This window comes from Equus caballus, chromosome 6 (genome assembly GCF_041296265.1).
Source record: "Equus caballus isolate H_3958 breed thoroughbred chromosome 6, TB-T2T, whole genome shotgun sequence".
NCBI lineage: Eukaryota > Metazoa > Chordata > Mammalia > Perissodactyla > Equidae > Equus > Equus caballus.
This window is the reverse complement of record NC_091689.1, coordinates 48,210,648-48,227,514: the sequence shown is the minus strand read 5'-3', so window position 1 is coordinate 48,227,514 and position 16,867 is coordinate 48,210,648. Positions and strand designations below refer to the sequence as shown.

At 38.9% G+C, this 16,867-nt stretch overlaps 1 protein-coding gene across 2 annotated transcripts in view; it reads left to right on the top strand.

Annotated features, from left to right (window-relative positions):
* LOC100060672 (C-type lectin domain family 4 member A) overlaps positions 1 to 16,867 on the top strand; it is a 56,566-nt gene that overhangs the window by 17,937 nt on the left and 21,762 nt on the right. For both annotated transcript variants that reach the window (XM_023644029.2, XM_070270967.1), the window contains exons 2-4: positions 619 to 754; positions 11,751 to 11,867; positions 15,056 to 15,157. In XM_023644029.2, coding sequence (XP_023499797.2) covers positions 619 to 754; positions 11,751 to 11,867; positions 15,056 to 15,157 — 355 coding nt within the window. The remainder of the gene's footprint in view (positions 1 to 618; positions 755 to 11,750; positions 11,868 to 15,055; positions 15,158 to 16,867) is intronic.

Sequence of the window (16,867 nt, the reverse complement as noted above, 5' to 3'; positions counted from 1 at the left end):
GATGCACACAAATTCTTGAATTTCATTCCTTTTTTTTTTTTTTTTTTTTGGTGAGAAAGATTGGCCTTGAGCTAACATCTATGGCCAATCTTCCTCTTTTTTTTTTTTTTTTATCTTCCCAAAGCCCCAGTACATAGTTGTATATTCTAGTTTTAGGTTACTCTAGTTCTTCTATGAGGGATGCAGCCACAGCATGGCTTGATGAGCAGTGGTAGGTCTGTGCCCAGGGTCCAAACCAGTGAACCCCAGGCTGCTGAAGTAGAGCATGCAAACTTAACCACTTGGCCACGGGGCTGGCCCCCTTGAATTTCATTCTGGCTAGTGAGTTCAGATATCACAGTTCTCAGGAAAGATTTCCCTAATTGCTTGGTTCCTCTTTTCCTTTCCTTCCTATTGCTTTCCTCTACGCTTTGAGTTCGTACTTTTATTACATTTGTTAGCATATGTTTAAATGTTGTGATTCTCACTGTGCTGGTCCTGGGGGTTGGGCCTGTCTGAGGTTTTTAGTTTTCATGAGATTCCTCTCAGGGTTGTTTGCCTATCTGGGACCTCTGTTCTCATCTAATTGTGCGATAGGAAGTATGTCAAGTTACCACCATATTTGGGTTTTATTTTAAGATGTTTTCAGGAAGAGGTGAAATGAACTTTTTGAAGAGAGCAGAAGATCTCAATATGTCTTCAGAGGTCACTTATGCTGAAGTGAGGTTCAAAAATGAATCCAAGTCCTCAGGCAGCCAATCAGAGCCTCCTGAAGGTAAGAAACGTTTTCTTGTGGTCAGAGTTAATGATGAGATGAAGGATGAGGAGACAATACTATAAACGAAGCATAGGGAATGTTAGTTGCTGGTTCTCTGGCTGGCCACAGTCAGAAAATGGGATTTACAGAAGATTGAGTTTCCTGAAAATAAGCTTTAAGGGATTGTACAGTTATACTATAACAAAACTGAAGTGTGAGAAATCCACTAAAGTCCCGAGCTAAGGAGAGTGCCAGTTATGGTGACAAACTGTCCCTCCTGTGCCTTCTGATGCTGACTGAGGTTGTGGTCAAGAGATTGGCTACAGGTCCTTTAAACCATCAGCCCAGATGCAGGGGCTAGTGATGAATTAGCGGACTTAAGAAGGGAAGAGTTTGGGTGGAAGTGATGTGGGTGTATCTGTTAGTCCTGGACTAACGTGGGACAAAAGATCTTTGCAGATGAAAGACTGGAAAGTCTTACCGAGAAACTCCTTTCCATTTCAAGGGAAATTGCTCTGCAGTCAGAAAATCCATTGCATACTGCATCTCTGAGATGGATTGAACGAAGTTGGGACTAGATAGAGGGTAATTTGATTAGCATGTATGATAGATATAGAGCAAAAGAGAGAGAGAGAAAGCACGTTGACTATAAGAAACTATGAGAGAGATAATGATTGTTCTTCTAAAACGCTTCTGGGGAGACGTGGAGAATGCTCAGGAAAACTGTTCTTTCCCCTTAAAAAACTTTATATAACTTCTTTATTATATATTGAAATGTTCATTACAGAAAAAATTAAAAACTAGAGGTACACACAAATTTAAATTATATGTGTTCTTACCATGTAGCGATAACTATAATTTACATTTTAGTGTATATGCTTCCAGATATAAATATACATAAATGTGTATATGTATTTTTCTAAATGTAAGATCATATTATATGTTATTGAGGGTTTTCTCCCACTTGTCAATTATTCACAACTTAAAGAAAATAATTCTTTTTTTTTAGTGAGGTGTAATTGACATAGAACGTTATATTAGTTTCAGGTGTACAATGTAAATGATTTGATTTTTGTATATATTGCAAAATGATCACCACAATGTCTGGTAAACATCTGTCACCAGACATACGTACACAAAATTTTTCTATTTTTCTACTTTTTTTTTTTTTTGAGGAAGATTGGCCCTGAACTAACATCTGTGCACATCTTCCTCTATTTTATATGTGGGACCCCTGCCACAGCATGGCTTGATAAGCGGTGCTAAGTCTGCGCTTGGGATCCGAACCAGTGAACCCTGGGCCATTGAAGTAGAGTGCACAATCTTAACCACGCTGCCACCAGGCTGGCCCCTACAAAGTTTTACTTTTGAAGAATTTTAAGATTTATTCTCTTAGCAACTTTCAAATAAAGTATGCAATGATATTTAATAGTTAATAATACTGTAAGTTGCTATAGTCACCATGCTACATTACATCACTGTGACTTAAACTTATTTCATAACTGGAAGTTTCAACCTTTTGATGTCCTTCACCCATTTTGCCCTCCCCCGCAACAAACCACCTCTGGCAACCTCAAATCTGCTCTCTTGTATCTATGAGTTCTGTTTTTAAAAGATGTTATTTAATTAATTTATTTATTTTATTGAGGTAACATTGGTGTATAACATTATATAAATTTTAGGTACACATCATTATATTTTGATTCCTGTGTAGACTACATTATGTTTACCACCCAGAGTCCTTTTGCCCTTCCTCCCATCTTCCCCTCCACTGACCACCAATCTAGTCCCTGTATCTATGTGTTTGTTTGCTATTGTTGGTTTTTTTTAATCTTCCACATGTAAGTGAAAACACATTATATATGGCTTTCTCTGTCTGACTTTTTCGCTTAGTGTAATACCCTCAAGATCCATCCGTGTTGTTGCAAATGGCAAGATTTCATCTTTTTTTATAGCTGAGTGGTATTCCATTGTTTTATCTTCTTTATCTATTCATCTTCTTTATCCATTCATCCATTGATGCGCACTTAGGTTGTTTCCAAGTCTTGGCTATTGTAAATAATGCTGCAATGAAGATAGGGTTGTAAATATCTTTTTGAATTAGTGTTTTTGTGTGTTTTTGGAAAAATACCCAGAAGTGGAATAGCTGGATCATGTGATAATTATATCCTTAGTTTTTGAAGACTCTTCATACTGTTTTCCATAGTGTCTGCACCAGTTTACATTCCCACCAGCAGTGCATAAGGGTTCCCTTTTCCCCACATTGTCGCCAACACTTGTTATTTCCTGTCTTTTTAGTAATAGCCATTCTGCTGGGTGTAAAGTTTTATGCAAGTTTGACTTGCATTTCCCTAATAATTAGTGATGGCGAATGTCTTTCCATGTGCCTATTGGATACTGTATTCTTCAGAAAAATGCCTTTTCAGATTCTTTGCCTATTTTTTAAGGGATTGTTTGTTTTTTTGTTGAGTCCTATGAGTTCTTCATATATTTTGGATATTAACCCCTTATCAAATGTATGATTTGCAAATATCTTCTCCCAATTGTTAGGTTATCTTTTCGTTTTGTTGATGGTTTCTTTTGCTGTGCAGAAGCTTTTCAGTTTGATGTAGTCCCATCTGTTTATTTTTCCTTTTGTTTCCCTTGCCTGGGGAGACATGATATTCAAGAAGATACTGCTAAGACCCATGTTGAAGAGCATATTGCCTGTGTTTTCTTCTGGGAGTTTTATGTCTTACATTCAAGTCTTTAATCCATTTTGAGTTAATTTTTGTGTGTAGTGTAAGATAATGGTCTACTTTCATTCTTTTGCATGTGGCTGTCCAGTTTTCCCAACACCATTTATTGAAGAAATGTTCCTTTTTTCACTGTATGTTCTTGGCTCCCTTGTCAAAAATTAGCTGTCCATAGATGTGTGGTTTTATTTCTGGGCTTTTGATTCTGTTCCATTGATCTGTGTGTCTGTTTTGGTGCCAGTACCATGCTGTTTGATTACTATAGCTTTGTAGTATATTTTGAAATCATGAAGTGTGATACCTCCAGTTTGGTCTTTTTTTCCTCAGGATTGCTTTGGCTATTTGGAATCTTTTGTTGTTGAATGTATATTTTAGGAATCCTTATTCTATTTCCATGAAAAATGTCCTTGGGACTTTGATAGGGATTGCAAGGAATCTATAGATGGCTTTAGGAAGTATGGACATTTTTACTACTAATTCTTCCAATCCATGAGCATGGAATATCTTTCCATTTTTTTTGTGTCATCTTTGATTTCTTTCACCAATGTTTTATAGTTTTCAGTGTACAGGTCTTTCACCTCTTTGATTAAATTTATTCCTAGGTGTTTTATTCTTTTTGTTGCAATTGTAAATGGAGCTGTATTCTTGGTTTCTCTTTCTGCTATTATGTTGTTAGTGTATAGAAATGCAACTAATTTTTGTATGTTGATTTGTACCCTGAAACTTTGCTGTATTCATTTATTATTTCTAATAGTTTTTTGGTGGATTCTTTAGGATTTTCTATATATAAAATCATGTCATCTGCAAATAGTGACAGTTTTACTTCTTCCTTTCCAATCCCTTTTGTTTCTTTTTCTTGACTGATTGCTCTGGCTAGGACTTCCAATACTATATTAAATGAATGGCAAAAGTGGGCATCTTTGTCTTGTTCCTTTCTTAGAGGGATAGCTTTCAGTTTTTCAACACTGAGTATGATTTTACCTGGGGGTTGTCTTATATGGCCTCTATTAGGTTGTGTTACTTTCCTTCTATACCTATTTTATTCAGACTTTTTATCATAAATGGATGCTATATCTTGTCGAATACTTTCTCTGCATCTATTGAGATGATCGTGTGATTTTCTTTTCATTTTGTTAATGTGGTGTATCACCTTGATTGATTTGCAGATGCTGAAACATCCTTGCTTCCCTGGTATAAACCCCACTTGATCATGGTATATGATCCTTGTATTTGATCTGTGTATTTGATTTGCTCATATTTTTGTTGAGAATTTTTGCATGAATGTTCCTCGGCAATATTGGCCTCTAATTTTTGTGTGTGTGTGTTGTCTGGTTTTGGTATCAGGGTAAGGTTGGCCCCATGGAGTGAGTTAGGAATTGTCCCCTGTTCTTCAATCTTTTGGAAGAGTTTGAGAAGGGGAGATATTAAATATTCTTTGCATGGCTGGTTGAATTCACTAGAGAAGCTGTCTGGCCCTGGACTTTTGTCTTTTGGGAGGTTTTTGATTACTGTTTTGATCTTCTTACTAGTGATTGGTCTATTCAGATTCTTTATTTCTTCTTGATTCAGTTTTGGGAGGTTGTATGATTCTAAGAATTTACCCATTTCTTCTAGATTATCCAATTTGTTGACACATAGTTTTTCATAGTATTCTCTTATAATCGTTTGTATTTCTGAGGTGTCCGTTGTAATTTCTCCTTTGTTTCTGGTTTTATTTATTTGAGTCTTCTCTCTTTTTCTTGGTGAGTCTAGCTAAGATTTGTCCATTTTGTTTCTCTCTTCAAAGAACCAGTTCTTAGTTTTATTGAACCTTTGTATTGTCTTTCTAGTCTCCACTTGATGTGTTTCCACTCTGATTTCTATTATATCCTCCCTTCTACTAATTTTGGGCTTCACTTGTTCTTCTTTTTTCTGGTGGCTTTATGTGGATTGTTAAATTGCTTATTTGAGATTTTTCTTTTTTCTTAAGGTAGGCCTGTATTGCTATAATATTCCCCTTTAGTACTGCTTTTGCTGTATCCCATAAGTTTTGGTATGTTGTGTTTTCATTTTCGTGTGTCTCCAGATATTTTTTGATTTCTCCATTGATCCAATAATTTAGTAGCATGTTATTTAGTCTCAATATATTTGTGACTTTTCCGGTTTTCTTCTTGTGGTTGATTTCTGGTTTCATACCATTGTGGTCAGAAAGATGCCTAATATGATTTCAGTCTTCTTAAATTTCTTGAGGCCTGCTTTGTTTCCCAACATATGGTTTATCTTTGAGAAGATTTCACATGCATTTGAGAAGAATGTGTGCTCTGTTGCTTTTGGATGGAATGTTCTATGTATATCTATTAAGTCCATCTGGTTTAATGTTTCATTTAAGGCCACTGTTTCCTTGTTGATTTTCTGTCTAGATGATCTATCCACTGACATAAGTGTGGTGGTAAAGTTCTCTACTATTATTGTGTTATTCTCAATTTCTCCCTTTTGGCCTGTTAATAGTTGACTTATATACTTTGGTGCTCCTCTATTAGGTGTGTATATATTAATAAGTGTTATGTCTTCTTGGTGGAATGTTCCTTTTATCATTATATAATATCTATCTTTTTCTCTTATTATCTTTTTTGGCTTGAAGTGTATTTTGCCTGATATAAGTAGAGCTACACCCACTTTCTTTTGGTTGCCATTTGCTTGGAGTATCATTTTCCATGCTTCACTCTGAACATATGTTGTCTCTGGAGCTGAGATGGGTCTCCTGGAGGCAGCATATTGTTGGGTCTTGTTTTTTAAACTGTTCAGCCACTCTGTCTTTTGATTGATGAATTCAATCCATTTACATTTTGAGTGATTATTGCTATATGAGGACTTAATAATGCCAGTTTATCTTTTGATTTCTTGTTGTTTTATATTTCCATTTTTTCTTTTTCCTTGTATTTCTGTCTGCCATTTCATTTGGTGGTTTTCTGGGGTGTTTTTCTCAGTTTCCTCTTTATTTATGATTTGTGACTCTGTTCTGATTTTTTGTTTTGTGGTTATCATGAGGTTTGTATAAAAGATCTCATAGATGGATGAGATAGTCCTTTTTCTGCTGATAGCATCTTATCTCCATTAGCCTATGCAGATTCCATCCTTTTCTCTTTCTCGTCTATGTTTTTGTTGTCACTAATCATCCTTTTTTTGTATTGCGAATTTGTTATTAAATTGAAATGGTTATAGTTATTATTGATACTTTCTTTCCCTTTAGCCTTTGTGTTATAGTTAAGTGTTTACTAACCTATTCTGATATAGACTTGCAATTTTCTGATTCTGTCTGTCTATTTATCACTGTGTTTAAAGCTTGGTAAACCTTTTTTTTATTGTTTCAGGTAGGAAGGCTCCTTTTGACATTGCTTGTAAGGCAGGTCTAGTGGCGATGAATTCCCTCAGCTTTTGTTTGTCAGGGAAAGCTTTTATTTATCCTCGTATCTGAAGGATAAATTTGTTGGATAGAGTATTCTTGGCTGATAGTTTTTCTTTCAATATTCTGAATATATCATTCTACTCTCTCCCAGCCTGTAGAGTTTCTGCTGAGAAATCCACTAATAGCCTGATGAGGGTTCCTTTGTAAGTTATTTTCTTGTCTCTAGCTGCCCGTCGTATTCTTTCTTTGTCACTGACTTTTGACAATTTTAATATAATATGCCTTGGAGAAGATTTTTTTGCATTGAGATAGTTAGGAGTTATATTGGCTTCATATACTTGTATATTCAGTTCCTTCTCCAGATTTGGGAAGTTCTCAGCTGTTATTTCTTTGAGTGAGCTCTCTGCTTCCTTCTCCATCTCTTCTACTTCTGGGATACCTATTATCTTTATGTTGCATTTTCTTTTTTTCTTTTAAAGATTTTATTTTTCCTTTTTCTCCCCAAAGCCCCCTGGTCCATAGTTGCATATTTTTTCTTTTGGTTGTGGGTCCTTCTAGTTGTGGCATGTGGGATGCCACTCAGTGTGGCTTGATGAATGGTGCCATGTCTGTGCCCAGGACCTGAACCAGCAAAACCCTGGGCTGCCAAAGCAGAGTGCTCGAACTTAACCACTAGGCCCCGGGGCTGGCCCCTATGTTGCTTTTTCTAATTGAGTTGGATATTTCTCATAGAATTTCTTTGTTTTTAAAAAATCTTAATTCTCTCTCCTCTTCCACCTGAATCATTTCTATATTTCTATCTTCAGGCTTACTAATTCTTTCTTCCATATGGTCTGCTGTACAGTCAATGATTTCTACTTTACTTTTTGTGTCATTAATTGTCTTCTTCATCTCAAGAATTTCTCTTTTTTTCCCCCGAGTTTCAGTTTCTTTGATGAACTCCTTTTCTTCATTAGTTTTATTCCTGAGCTCATTGAAATGTCTTTCTGAGTCTTCTTGTAACTTGTTGTTTCCTTGTGTCAGCTATTTTGAATTCTCTGTCAGTTAGATTGTAATCTTCTGTGATTTCAAATTTGGTTTCTGAAGAGTTGTTATTTTCTTTCTGTTCTGCTGTGTTACTGTAGTTCTTCATGGTACTTGATGAGTTGATCCTCTGCTGGTGTATTTGTGGTAGTAAACACCTTTTTTATTTGGGTAAGGCTTTGGTTACTTTGGTTCTGAGCTTCTTCTGATTGTATTTGAGAGCCTGCACTTTCCATCCTCCACTGCCTCTGCTAGAGGTGTCTTCAGTGCCTTCCATGTGCTGCTTGTGCCTCTGAGGTTGCTGGTGCCTTGCTGCAATCTCAGGTGTCACCACTGGGGTCACCAAGCTGTGAGCACTTTTGCTGCTTCTGGGATCACCTGGGTCTTGTGGTCCCCCACAGGCTTTCTGCAGGATCTCCTCAGGCTCAGGTGCTGTTACTCCGTTAACCACCTGTGCTGCTGCTCCCAGATTATCTGGGGTTGCTGGAAGCACCACTGCCAGGGGTGCTAAGTTCACAGGTGTTGCTGTTGCTGCCAGGGTTTGGGGTCTTATATGCAGCCCTTGCTGCTGGTAGAGCCAGTGATGGGGATGCTGCCACTAGGGTTGGGTCATGGGTTCTACTGTGATTCATGAAGCCTCAGATAGCAAGTGCCGTCTGTCACTGCTGGGGGAGAGACAGGGGCTAAGCCATGACTGTTGTTGCTGGTCCTGCAGTTTCTGGTGGTTGGCATGCACTGGTGTGCTTTGAAACCTTAGGTCAGGGCACTCTACCCCTGCTGGGGAAATATGTGTTTTAGATGTAATCCCCATGTTAGAGAGACCAGTGCCACTGCCAGGGGAGAGGGAAGTGATGGGTCACTAGCTCTGCTTTGTGTCTTGAGGCCTCAGGACATGTGCACCACCTGCCACCACTGTGGTGGGCAGGTGCTAAGCTGTGAGTGAGTGTCACTGCTGCTCATGCAGCCTCTGGTCACTAGCATGTGTTGGTGTATTTTGAAACCTCAGATCAGAGCACCCCACCACCACTGGAGAAATGCATGTTTTAGTTGCTATCCCCACTGCTGGAAAGACCAGAGCCACTTCTAGGGGAGAGGGAGGGAGGGGGCTGGGTCACTGGCTCCGTTCTGTGTTGTGAAGCCTCAGGATGACTGTGCCACCTGCCACCACTGGTAGGGGGTAGGGGCTAAGCCATGAGTGGTATGTCTGCCCCTGCAGTCTCTGGTTGCTGGCACACTCACCAGTGTGAAGATCCATGTTTTGAATCACTGCTGTGGGCAGGCGGACGGGGCTGCTCCAGTGGTTCCACTTGCCTCCTGGAGGTCCAGCCCACCACCTTTAGATACATAGATGCATGGATCTCTCAGGCATTCTGGTGTGCTGTGCAGGGAGTCCTCTTTTGGTCAGTGGATATCCTACTGGGTTTTAATTTAGAGAGGAGTGACAAAGGGAACAATTCACTCTGCCATGATACTGATGTCACCTCTATATTTTCCAGTCCTTCACTGAAGTTCTCACTGTGTTCATATATTCTCCCAAGATCAGTGAGCATTGCTGTGACTTTTAGTTTGTCTGGTAGATTGTTTATTTCTGTTTTGCTTAGTTCATTTTCTGAGGATTTGTCCTGTTCCCTTATTTGGAACATATTCCTTTCCTCTTCCTTTTGCCTACTTCTCTGCTTATTTCTATGTATTAGGTAAATCAGCTACATCTCCTAATCTTGGAAATGTGGCCTTATGTAAGAGATGCCTTATGGGGCCCAGAATGTTCTCCCCTCTCATCACCAATGCCAAATGCTCCAGGAATCCCCTATGTGAGTTGCATGTGCCCTTCTGCTGTGGCAGGATTGCTATTGCTGCAGGTGCATGGGTAGGCTAGGCTGGCCCCTGGGCCAGCTAGTTGTAAGACTAAGCCACATGTGGCTGCTACAGTCACTTTATTGGGTGGGGCAAGCCCCAGCATGGCTGACTGCAAGGCCTAATATCACACAACTACTGCTGTTTTGCTGTTAAGTGAGTCAGGCTCCAATATGTCTGGTTGCTAGGCTCAGGGGCTCACAGTTGCTGCAGGCCTCTGGTGAGGCTCCCTGCAGCATGCAGCTGTCATCAGCTCTCTTTTGGGCAGGGCTGGCTTCTGGCCAGATCTAGCTATGCTGTCGTGTGGTACACAGCTGCCTCAGGAGTGCAGACGGGTAGAGCCAGCCCCAGGCATGGCAGTGCACAATAATTTCAGGCTTTGGAAGGCAGGGCAGATCCCCTGTTTGGCTGTTTGTGATGGCCAGCAGCACAAGTCTGCTGTGGACCCACATGTCCCACCGATGTGGGCCCACAAGTTTGCTGTGGGGCCAGTCCCTGGAGTGGGATCCCTGCTGCCTGGCTATGCTCCATTACCTTGAGTGTTCTAGTGGTCAGGGAAGACCCTTGTGCTAACAGGCTAGAGGAAGGAATCCAATGTCACCTGCCAGGATCAGTGTCAACACAACTGAACTAGGCCACAATAATAGCTGCCACCAGTGTCTTGGTCCCTGGGGGGATGGGCCCAGCTGCCTCCTGGCTCTCTGGGATATACTCTGAGCTTGGTGAGTGAGTTTTGTCTTTTTGTTTGTTTGTTTGTTTTTACCAATAGACTATGCACTTTTCTATCTGGTGTTTTTGTGCTGGTTTCTAGGTTGGGTAAGTTTGTGTGTGGGCCCTTTAAGAGCAGGTTTTTCTTTCTCTGAAGTTCTGTAATTTTCCTGGGTATATTCCCTATTGGTTTTCAAAGCCAGCAAAACCAGGTATTATGAGATATTGTCTCTTTGTGCTGGATCTAAGGGCTGGGGTGCCTAATGTGGAGCTCAGATCCCCTACTCTTTCAGAAACTACTCCATACCTTTGACATCACTTCTGGCCGTGAAGTACTATGGCTAGGATGTGGTTTTTTCCCTCAGCAAGGCTGTATTTCTGCCTCGTCTATACCTGTCAGTGTTGTCCCTTTTGTGGAGGTTCTTTTTATCCATTTTCCAGATCTTTCTCAGAGGAAATTGTTTCACAGGTAGTTGTAGATTTGTTGAGTCCACGGGAGGAGATGAGCTCAGGATTCTTCTGTGCTGCCATCTTCCAAACTCTCCCTGTCGCCCTTTGGATTCCACATATAGGTGGGATCATACAGTATTTGTCTTTGTCTGACTTATTTCATTTAGCATAATCCCTTCAAGGTCCATCCATGTTGTCTCAAATGGCAAGATGGCATTCTTTTTTTGGCTGAATAATATTCTATTGTATATAAATACCACATTTTCTTTATGCATTCATCCTTTGATGGGTACTTGAGAAAGTAATTCTTAACCATGAAATAGCAATTAAAAGGATGTGACCTTATTTTAAGGATGTGATGAGGGATGATTCTAAAGATTTATCTGCTATGGTATTATTTAAAGTTTTTGAAGTTGGAAACAATCTGGAAGGTTATTTAAATACATAATGAAATACTATGCAACCACAATAGAGAATGTTAAAGAAGAAAATATAGTGGTATGAAAAATGTTCATCATATAGTGTATGAGAAAATAGGAGATCAGAAACTGGTATATACAGTATGTCAATCATGTGGGAAAATGTGCATGCATGTATATACACTTTAAAAATTACTGGAAGGATATATACCAAAATATTAACAACAGTTATCGTCAATGGTAGAAATTTGTGCTTTTATGTATTTTTCAAAGTTTCTACAACAAACATTATTATTTCTTTCCTATTTTCATGTTATTTCAAATATTGCATTGTTAGTAATAGTGTGTCATCCAAGGAAAGGAGATGAGGAAGAGAAAGAGAAAGAGGAGGTAAAGGTCAGAATTTATTACTGATGAAACTAATTTGATTTCTCCTTCAGCTCCTAAAGAGAACACCAGCTTTCGCAAATGTAACTCTGGTTTTCTCAAGCTACCTCTTGTCTTATTGCTGACATTTTTGCTGCTATTTGGAATTTCATTTTCTGTCGCTTTTACCAGTAAGTATCCAACTGAATCTATAAGGAATGTCTGCCTTATATGAACAGATGGCATACATTAGATACTGATACTTAACAGTGGGTTTATCCAGAAATTTGGAAAAGAAGTCTTCTCTGGGGGGAGACATAATTAGTGGGAATCCATTGGAAATTCTGTTTTATTTGAATTTAGTTACTCTTCTATAAAAATAATGGAATCCACTCTCTTTAGAGAAATTGAGGAATATATGTGTGTGCATGTGTTTGTGTTGTAGAGTGAAATCTATAGGGCACCATTTCTACACTAGACAGTTGTGCAAGTGAGAGAGAATCTATATTTCCTTACTAGTGTTTATAAGGCCATGCCTTTTTGAGTGCACAGACATGTATTTTGGGATGAGCAGGTAGACAAGAAGGAGATGGGAAGAAATATTCCAGGAAGAGTTTCCCTTTGAAATTTCACCTTAATTATTTCTATTGTGCCCAAGACTGTGTGGAATCTAAAAGCCCATTTGGCAAATATGTGGATTTCTGCATATCTTTGGCTTTAAGAATTTCTCAAATTTTTAAAAGGTATTAAAATGAATATATATTTGGGTAGATATTTTATTCTTCCATTTTGTCATTTAATAAGCAATAATGGCTGTCTACTATATGTCAGGCACTGTGCCAGACAGAGTCTAGACAGAGCCATAGCCCTTGGTCTCAAGAAGTTCAGGGAATGGTGGTAAGTGTTCAAATGAACCAATGGTTATAACATTTTATGGTAAGTGTTGTGTAGATAAGAAGCACAGGATGCTGAGATAGGCTTCCTGAAGGAGGTGACACTTACAGTTGTGTGTCCCAAGAATGACGTAGAGATGTGAGAAAGCATGGAAAAATTTGTGGAAACGTAAATATAAATAACTGGAACATATGGTGCTAAGTGAACTGTGAGAAATGAAGTTGTAGGTGGGAGACATAAGTAGGGCTCAGATTATGAAGAGTGTTTTGTAGCATTCTAAAGAGTATGGATTTTTTTTCCCTGAAGGCTGTTTTATTAGTATCTTCTGCTGCTTAATAAACCAATCTAAAACTTAGTGGATTAAAAGAACAACTATTTATTTAGCTCATAATTCTGTGGTTTGGCAATTTGGACTGAGCTCAACTGGGAGGTACCTTGCTCCTGGCTGAAATCATTCATGCATATGCAGTCAGGTTCCTGTCACTCAGTTTCTAAGGAAGAGGATGTCAGCTGGAATGACATGGGCAATTCGGTCATATTTCTTCCATAATTCATTAGGCTAGCCTGAGCTTATTCAGATGGAGACTTGTAGGCTTCCAAGAGTGACAGTGGAAATGAGCAAAGCCTCTTGAAGCCTTATCTTTGAACTAACTAGAGTTGCTTCTGCACATTCTATTGGCCAAAGGAAGTCTTAAAGCCAGCCCACATTCAAGTGGTGGAGAAATAGACCCCACTTATTTGTTGGAAAAGCTGAGAAGTCATATTGCAAAGGAATGTGGGCACATGGAGAGTTGAATATTGTGGCCACTTTTGCAATGTGTCGTAGTCATGGAGAGCCATGGAAGGATTTTAAGCAAGGAAGTGATATAATTAAATTTGACTAATAGAAATATGCTTTTGGCAGAGGTGTATAAAATGGATATTTGAGGACAAAATTGAAAGTAAAGAGAGTGGTTAGAAAGCCAATTCATTATCCAGTTGGGAAATAATGAGAACCTGATCTAAGGCTGTGGTAGTGAAGAAGGAGAAGAGGGGGTAGCTTTGAATGATAGTGAGGAGGTAGAATCAAGGAGGTAAAAAGGCTTGATGAACATTTAGATCTGAGGAATAAGGGATCAAGAGAAGTAAAGTGCAGCTCCAATATTCTGACTTGGTGAACTAAGAAATCATGAAGTTAATCAAAGAGGGAGATAATATAGGATGAATAACAGGTTTGTGATGAAAGATGGAGATTTAAGTTTTGGGCATACTGAGTTTTATATGACTCTGGAAACCTCAAATGGATGTATCTAATTGGAAACATATTTGTCTGGATCTCAGGAAAGAGGTCTGAGTTTTGGTAGTCATTTACATATGTGTAGCAGTTGAAACCATGGGGACACGTAATATCACTCAGGAGAGGATTTAGTACGAGGAAGAAGGATAAAGATGGAACTTTGGGGATTGTTACATTTTAAAAGAGATGGATAGAGAAAGAGGAGCTTTTCAAGGAGTATAAGAAGCAACAACAAGAAACATGGGGGCAAAACCAGGAAAGAGTAGTGTCCCAAGAGTTAAAAGGGAAGAGAATTAGGGTCAAGTATTACAGGAGGTCAAAGAGGAAGAAAACTAAGAAGTGGTCTAGGATATTACTGATGACCCACTGCAAGCGTGATTTTAGTGGAGTGGTGGAAACAGAAGCCAGTATGTGGTGGGTTAAGGAGCAAATGAGGTCAGGAGGAAAGAAAGAGAAGATTCACTTTCTAGAGGGAGAGTAGGTTAGTTTTAAGTTGTGAGAGACTGGAGCGTGTTGGTGTACTAAGGAATAAGAGTCAGTTGGGATGGATAAAGGAAAGAAAGTGAAGAAAATAATGTCCTGCCCTCCTGATCAATGTTGGATTTTCTTTTTTTTGTGTGTGTGTGAGGAAGATTGGCCCCGAACTAAGATCCATCGTGAACCTTCCTCTTTTTGCTGAGGAAGATTAGACCTGAGCTAATATCGGTGCCCATCTCCCTCTATTTTGTATATATATGAGATGCCGCCACAGCATGGCATGATGAACAGTGCATGAGTCCATGCCCAGGATCTGAACCTGCAAATCTCGGGCTGCTGAAGTGGAGCGTGTGAACATCCTCAGATAGAAATGTTTCACCATTTTCTCTCCATTTCCCCTCCTCCAAGGCTTAGCCTTTGCATGCATCATACATCTAGTATTGAAGGAAAATATAGGTAAGTCCCTTTAGACCCACTGTAGGGGAACTGTCCTGTCCTCTTTCAACTACTGATCTTCAGCTATTTCTGAAGAAATCTATGGTTTCAAAATCAGTAGGATTAGGGTTACATTAAATGTGGGGTGATGGGAAATTTTTTCCACAGTCTGGATCCTTCTACTCAAGTAATTGAACATTTGTAGACTTTGTTTGTGTAAAGAATGCAAGAGAGTAATAATAAAGAACAAAGTCAAAACACTACCAGTAAAATGAATGGTCTTATTCTCTTTTTCAGTTTATTATCACAAATATTCTCACTGTCTTAAAGAAGAAAAGACTATAAAGGAAATCAGGTACACAACACTGGAATGTGTGAAAGAAAACTTGAAGATGGAAGGTAAAAATTAATGTGCCTATAATTCAGTTGTTGACTATACTGTGTAAGGATTCCAAATCAATATTTCCAACAAGATTCACAGGGAGATCATACTAAGAAGTTGAGTCTCAGGATCATTTTAAGCTTTAGGTGTACAAATATATAGAACTTAAAACTCTTATATGCATATCTTTAATTTGTGCAAGGAGAGTCTTAATTGTGAAAAAGGTTATGTTGCTTTTGGATTTCTTCAGCCTTCACTTCTCTCTGAACTTTTGTGCACACTTGCTCTGTTTCTCACATATCAGTTAAAACACACTTTCTCAAGAGAGATCTAATTCATTTGTGCTTTGAGAAAACATGTGTTGTATGTGTGTAAAACGTTTACGGGAGGATGCATAAAATACTCTTACTGAGTTCTGCCTACGGAGACTAAGCTTGAAGACGTCGGAAGAGAGCGAAAGTTTTAGTTTTGTTTGATGAAGAAGATGATGATGATATGAAGATGATGATTTTAATATAGAGGTGAATTGTTTAAATTAAAAAATAGACTATTTTTAAAGAATAGTTTTATTTTTGCAGCAAAATCGAGCAGATAATAGAGTTTCCATGTCACTCCCCTCCCCGTACATACAATTTCCCCAATTATTAACATCTTACATTAGTATGGTACATTTCTTACAACTAATGAACCAATATTGATACACTATCATTAACTAGTTCACAGTTTATTCAGGTTTCCTTAGTTTTTACCTAGTGTTATTTTTGTGTTCTGGGATCCCATCCAGAATACTGCATTACATTTAGCTTTCATGTCTCTTTAGGCTCCTCTTGGCTGTGGTAGTTTCTCAGATGTTCCTTGTTTTTCAAGACTTTGACAGTTTTGAGGGCTATAGGACAGGCATATTGTAGGATGTCCCTCTGGTGGAATTTGTCTGATGTTTTTCTAATGATTAGACTGGGGTTACTGGCTTTTCAGAGGAAGATCATAGACATAAAGTAGCATTTTCATCACATCATATCAACATAATTTTTGACTGTTGATGTTGACTTCGATCACCTGGCTGAGGTAGTTTGTTAGGTTTCTCCACGGTAAAGTTATTCCTTTTTCCTCCTTTCCGTACTGTACCTTTAGAGGGAAGTTGCTTTGCACAGCCCACAATTAGGGCTTGGAGAATTAAGCTCCCTTTCCTGTAGGATAGAGTATTGTATTAGTCTTCTTGGGCTGCCATAACAAAATATCACAAACTGGGTGGCTTAAACAACAGACAATTATTTTCTCCCAGTTCTGGAGGCTGGCAGTTTAATATCAAGGTGCCGGCAGGGTTGGTTTCTATTGAGGCATCTCGGCTTCTCTCTCTGGCTTACAGATGGCCACCCTCTTGCTGTGTCCTCATATGGCCTTTCTTCTGTGCACACGCAGAGAGGTAGAAAGAGAGAGAGAGACGGAGCTGATGTCTCTTCTTATAAGGACACCAGTTCTATTGGATGACCGCCCCGTGCTTATGACCTCATTTAATCTTAATTACTTCCTAAAAGGCACTATCTACAAATACAGATACATTAGGGGTTAGGGCTTCAACATATCAATTTTGGGAGAACACATTTTAGTCCATAACATTCCACCCTCTGACCCCCCAAATTCATATTCTTCTTGCATGCAAAATACATTCACCCTGTCCCAATAGCCCCTAAATTTTTAACCCATTCCAATGTCCATTCCAATTGCAA